The sequence below is a fragment of the Bison bison genome, unplaced genomic scaffold (assembly GCF_000754665.1).
Source record: "Bison bison bison isolate TAMUID 2011002044 unplaced genomic scaffold, Bison_UMD1.0 scf7180017864143, whole genome shotgun sequence".
NCBI classification, from domain to species: Eukaryota; Metazoa; Chordata; class Mammalia; order Artiodactyla; family Bovidae; genus Bison; species Bison bison.
The window spans coordinates 5,652,050-5,657,538 of NW_011494715.1; the positions used below are offsets into that span (position 1 = coordinate 5,652,050).

General features: G+C 41.0%; 1 protein-coding gene across 1 annotated transcript in view; it reads left to right on the top strand.

Moving 5' to 3' along the window:
* The window catches only part of KIF13B (kinesin family member 13B), a 194,849-nt gene that overhangs the window by 155,967 nt on the left and 33,393 nt on the right, over positions 1 to 5,489 (top strand). The window contains exon 35 of the mRNA XM_010840317.1: positions 2,721 to 2,829. Coding sequence (XP_010838619.1) covers positions 2,721 to 2,829 — 109 coding nt within the window. The remainder of the gene's footprint in view (positions 1 to 2,720; positions 2,830 to 5,489) is intronic.

The following is a 5,489-nucleotide window of genomic DNA, read 5'->3' on the forward strand; positions in this document are numbered from 1 at the left end:
AGCTGTTATCCTTATGGGAATTCCCTTGTGTGTTATTTGTTGTTTTTCCCTTGCTGCTTTTAATATTTGTTCTTTGTGTTCGATCTTTGTTAATTTGATTAATATGTGTCTTGGGGTGTTTCGCCTTGGGTTTATCCTGTTTGGGATTCTCTGGGTTTCTTGGACTTGGGTGATTATTTCCTTCCCCAGTTTAGGGAAGTTTTCAACTATTATCTCCTCAAGTATTTTCTCATGGTCTTTCTTTTTGTCTTCTTCTTCTGGAACCCCTATGATTCGAATGTTGTAGCGTTTAATATTGTCCTGGAGGTCTCTGAGATTGTCCTCATTTCTTTTAATTCGTTTTTCTTTTATTCTCTCTGATTCATTTATTTCTACCATTCTATCTTCTAATTCACTAATCCTATCTTCTGCCTCTGTTATTCTACTATTTGTTGCCTCCAGAGTGTTTTTAATTTCATTTATTGCATTATTCATTATATATTGACTCTTTTTTATTTCTTCTAGGTCCTTGTTAAACCTTTCTTGCATCTTCTCAATCCTTGTCTCCAAGCTATTTATCTGTGATTCCATTTTAATTTCAAGATTTTGGATCAATTTCACTATCATTATTCGGAATTCTTTATCAGATAGATTCCCTATCTCTTCCTCTTTTGTTTGGTTTGGTGGGCATTTATCCTGTTCCTTTATCTGCTGGCTATTCCTCTGTCTCTTCATCTTGTTTAAATTGCTGAGTTTGGGGTGTCCTTTCTGTATTCTGGCAGTTTGTGGAGTTCTCTTTATTGTGGCTTTTCCTCGCTGTGTGTGGGTTTGTACAGGTGGCTTGTCAAGGTTTCCTGGTTAGGGAAGCTTGTGTCGGTGTTCTGATGGGTGAAGCTGTATTTCTTCTCTTTGTTCAGTCGCGCTGTGGGGAGGGAGGGAGGGATGCTGCAAACAAATAACACTGCCGTGCGCTCGCAGTGCCTGAGCCACACTGGGTCTGCCCCCGCTCACGGCGCGTGTAGCCTCCCTGCCCACACTGCTCGGGCTCTAGGTTGTTCCGCCGGGAACAATCCGAGGCTGGCCCTGGGTTGCATGTACCTCCCAGGTCCAAGCTGCTCAGGTTCAGGCACTCGGGTAGTCCTCAGAGGCGCAGACTCAGTTGGGTCTGAGTTTTGTGCTCTTCCCAGGTCCGAGCAGCTCAAGTGATGAGGTGTTTGGCGAGCGCCAATGCTGCGACTTACCCCCCCCCCGCCACTCGGTTATCTGGGTGTAAAACCGGCGCACCTTCTCAGGCAGATGTTGACCGTCCAGACCCCCAAAAAGTTTTAGTTAGCAAAGAAGCCTGCTTACAGTTTTATAGATAATGTCTCTCTGGGGCTGCGATTGCCCCCTTCCGGCTCTGGCTGCCTGTCACCGGAGGGGGAAGGTCTGCAGCCGGCTATCTCTGTTCAATTCTTTGTTCCGTGCGTGGGCCTGGCGGTGTCTTAGGTTGGGGCTGGCTTTTCGCGTGGTAGATATCCCACAGTCTGGTTTGCTGGCCCAAATTATTTCGCTCAGATAGTGCTCAGGGTATTCAGGCCAGATTCTTACTCTAAGCGATGCAGCCCGCGCTGCGCCTCCCTGCCCAGCCCCCGCTTGCTAATGGCGCGTGCAGGCGTCTGCGCTGCTTCTCCGCTGGGGGAGTTACCGTAGGACTCGCAATCTTCGAGTTTTAATTGTTTGTTTATTTTTTCTTCCTGTTATGTTGCCCTCTGTGCTTCCAAAGCTTGGCACAGATTCCGCAGTGAGAAGGTTTCCTGGTGTTTGGAAACTTCTCTCTTTTTAAGACTCCCTTCCCGGGACGGAACTCCGTCCCTCCCTCTTTTGTCTCTTTTTTTGTCTTTTATATTTTTTCCTACCTCCTTTCGAAGAGTTGGATTGCTTTTCTGGGTGCCTGATGTCCTCTGCCGGCATTCAGAAGTTGTTTTGTGGAATTTACTCGACGTTTAAATGCTCTTTTGATGAATTTGTGGGGGAGAAGGTGTTCTCCCCGTCCTACTCCTCCACCATCTTGGCTCCTCCCTCTGAAAAAGTGTATCTTGAGGCACAAAAGCAGAAAGGAGCTTTTCAAGGAGCAGGCAGAAGGAGCGTTTCAAAAAATATCTTATTATATCCATGTTTTGTGAGACGCAGTATGACACAGGAGAAAGAGTGTTCAGTTCAGTTCAGTTGCTCAGTCATGTCCGACTCTTTGCGACCCCATGAATTGCAGCACGCCAGGCCTCCCTGTCCATCCCCAACTCCCGGAGTTCACTCAGACTCACGTCCATTGAGTCAGTGATGCCATCCAACCATCTCATCCTCTGTCGTCCCGTTCTCCTCCTGCCCCCAATCCCTCCCAGCATCAGGGTCTTTTCCAATGAGTCAACTCTTCGCATGAGGTGGCCAAAGTACTGGAGTTTCAGCTTTAGCATCATTCCTTCCAAGAAATCCCAGGGCTGATCTCCTTCAGAAAGAGTATTAGGAGACTATAAATTATAACTGAAGGGGATATCCAAGTGGGAAGTATTATTAGCGAGATCAATTCTGTAAAGGAGAGGAATAGTATTATGCTGTTAACAGTATTATGCTCAGGTAATCAGATTTTTCATGTCTTCAGCAAGAATAAAGCTTTAGCAATGTGTAACATTTTTCTCTTCAATATCTTTAAATTTTTAAAAAATTGATTGATAAGTCAGAATGACCGATTTTGTCCTTAATAGGGCCGGTGGGAAAGTCAACAGGACGTATCACAAATTGCAGTTTCCAAAGGAATCGTTCCAGCTGCTCCAGCCCTCCGTTCTCCCCAAAGTAACCATTCTCCTGATCCAGGTCAGTTATGTTTTTGTTTTTCAATCACTCTTGTGAAATATGAGTATCTTTCAGAAATAGTTTAAAATTTTAAAAAATCATTTAAATCAGGATTTTCTACTAAGTCGTACTAGTTAATGCCTATTTGAGTTTCACCCTTTTTTTCCTGTACCTTTATTGATTTACTTATCTTTGGCTATCCGGGGTCTTCGTTGCGGGCTTTTCTCTAGTTGCAGCGCATGAGCGCGCCTCTCTAGTTGCTGTGCTCGGGCTTCTCTTGCTGTAGAGCGCAGGCTCTAGACTGCAGCAGCTTCAGCGGTCGTGGCTCCTGGGCTCCAGGGCACAGGCTCAGTAGCTGTGGTGCACGAGCTTTGTTACACCGAGGCATGTGGGGTCTTCCTGGCTCAGGGACCAAACCCATGTCTCTCCTGCATTGTCAAGTGGGTTCTTTACACTGAGCCACCAGGGAAGCCCCTCCCTTTCTTATCATAATATGTTGAGTCACATTGTTTTGAATGTTGACTTTATCTTGCTTTCCTGTGAGAAATGATGTGTTGATCATGGTGTGTTGTCCTTCATATTTGTTTGATTCTGTTTGCTAATATTTTGTTTAGAGTTTGATGTATGTGTCCTACGGTGAATATATATACCTTTTTAATAACTATGTCTTTGTTTAGGGTTTTGGTATCATGATTATATTGATTTCATAAAGTGATGAGAAAGATTGAGGGCAGGAGGAGAAAGGCGACAGAGGATGTGATGGTTGGATGGCGTCACCGACTCCGTGGACATGAGTTTGAGCAAATTCCAGGAGATAGTGAAGGACAGGGCTGGCATGCTGAAGTCCATGCGGTCACAAGGAGGTGGACACGGCTTAGCAACTGAACACAAAATGATGAGAAAAATTTCATCATCTTTTACGATGAAGTTCCTGAGCTCATGTGAACTTGGTCTCACTACTTCCTTAAACGTTTGATAAGATTCACCAGTGACACTCTCTGGGTCTGGAATTTTCACTGTGGGAAGATTTGAGATCATGACTTCAGTTTCTTTAATGTTTAACTTTTTTTGTTTCTTTGTAAGTAAGTTTTCAAAGATGGTTTTTTAGAAAAGTTTCTGTTTCATCAGATTACTTGATTTTCATAAATGTTAAAGTTTCCTTTATTGATCTTTTAATGTTTATAGAATCTGTCAAGCTCCTTCTTTTTATTCTGAATAGATAATTTTTATTTTCTGTTTTTCTTTAATACACTTGAGACTGGTTTATCAGTTTTCTTAATCTTCCCACAGAGCCGAACTTGATTCTATTTTCTGTTTTGTTGATGTCTGTTATTTCTTCATTTCACAAATTTGGGCATGATGTGCTTTTATTATCATTATATTCCAGATATTCTAATTTCTCTGTGATTTATTCTTTAACCCATGAATTACTGGGTACCATGTTAATTCAGTTTTTTTATATCTCAAAGGTGTATTATTATTATTGATTTCCTTTTAAATTCCATAATGTGCAGAGAACAGACTCTTTAAAATTTCAGTCTTTTAAAATTTTTTGAGACTGTGTTCTGTCTTGGTGAACATTCTGTGTGTACTTGGAAAGGTCTCTTCTGTTTTGGGGCACAGCGTCCTGTGTATGTCAGTTAGGTGTTGATGTCCTTGTTCAAATCTGCTGTAATTTTACTGACTTTTCCCCCCATATTTGTTCTATCAATCATTGAGAAAAGGCATTGAATATCTATAGATGCTTGTGAAATTGTCTATTTTTTCCTATAATTATATCAGTTTCTGCATAATTAATTTAGAATCTCTGTTATTGGGTATACACACATTGAGATTGTTATTATTTTTTTTTTTTTTTTGCTGATAAAGTGCTGTTTCTCCTTACGACATGTCCCTTTATCTTTCTGGTAATACTCTGACTTTGAAATCTGTCTTGCTTGATGTTAGTATCACCACACCAGTTTTCTTTTGCAGATTGCTTGCATGGTGTATCTTTTCCTCAGTCTTTAAACTTTTAGCCTATGTGTATCTGTAAGAGTGATTATCTTATAGACAGCATATTTAGGTATAGAGTTTCTTTTTTAATCTTGTCTGACAATTTCTGTTTTTTAATTGGAATGTTTAGTTCTTTTACATAAAATATTATGTCTGCCGTGTTGCTATTGGTTTCTATTTGGCCTTTTTATTTATTTCCACTATAATCTCTTTTGTTCTGTGTTAATTGAAAAATATTTTATAGTATTTTATTTTATCTTTGGCTTTTTTAATACCTGTATTTATTTATTAGGGCTTCCCTGGTGGCTTAGTGGTAAAAAATCTGCCTGCCAATGCAGGAGACATGGGTTCAGTCCCTGGGTCGGGAAGATCCCCTGGAGGAGGAAAGGGCAACCCACTCCAATATTTTTGCCTGGAGAGGAGCCTGGCAGCCTGCAGTCCATGGGATCACAAAGAGTCAGACATTCAAACAGACTTAGTGACTGAAAACAACAAATGACATTTATTTATTAATGTCTTTGTTAAAGAATTCCAGTAGGTACCCTTAACTTTACCACAGTCTTCTTAGAGTTAATAATCTATCATTTCACACTGCATAATTATAAGAATCTTGCATCAGTATAGTTCCATTTTCCTGTTCTTCCAGTCCTCGTATTTTATATTATTGTTTTATCTTTTGCTTTTAC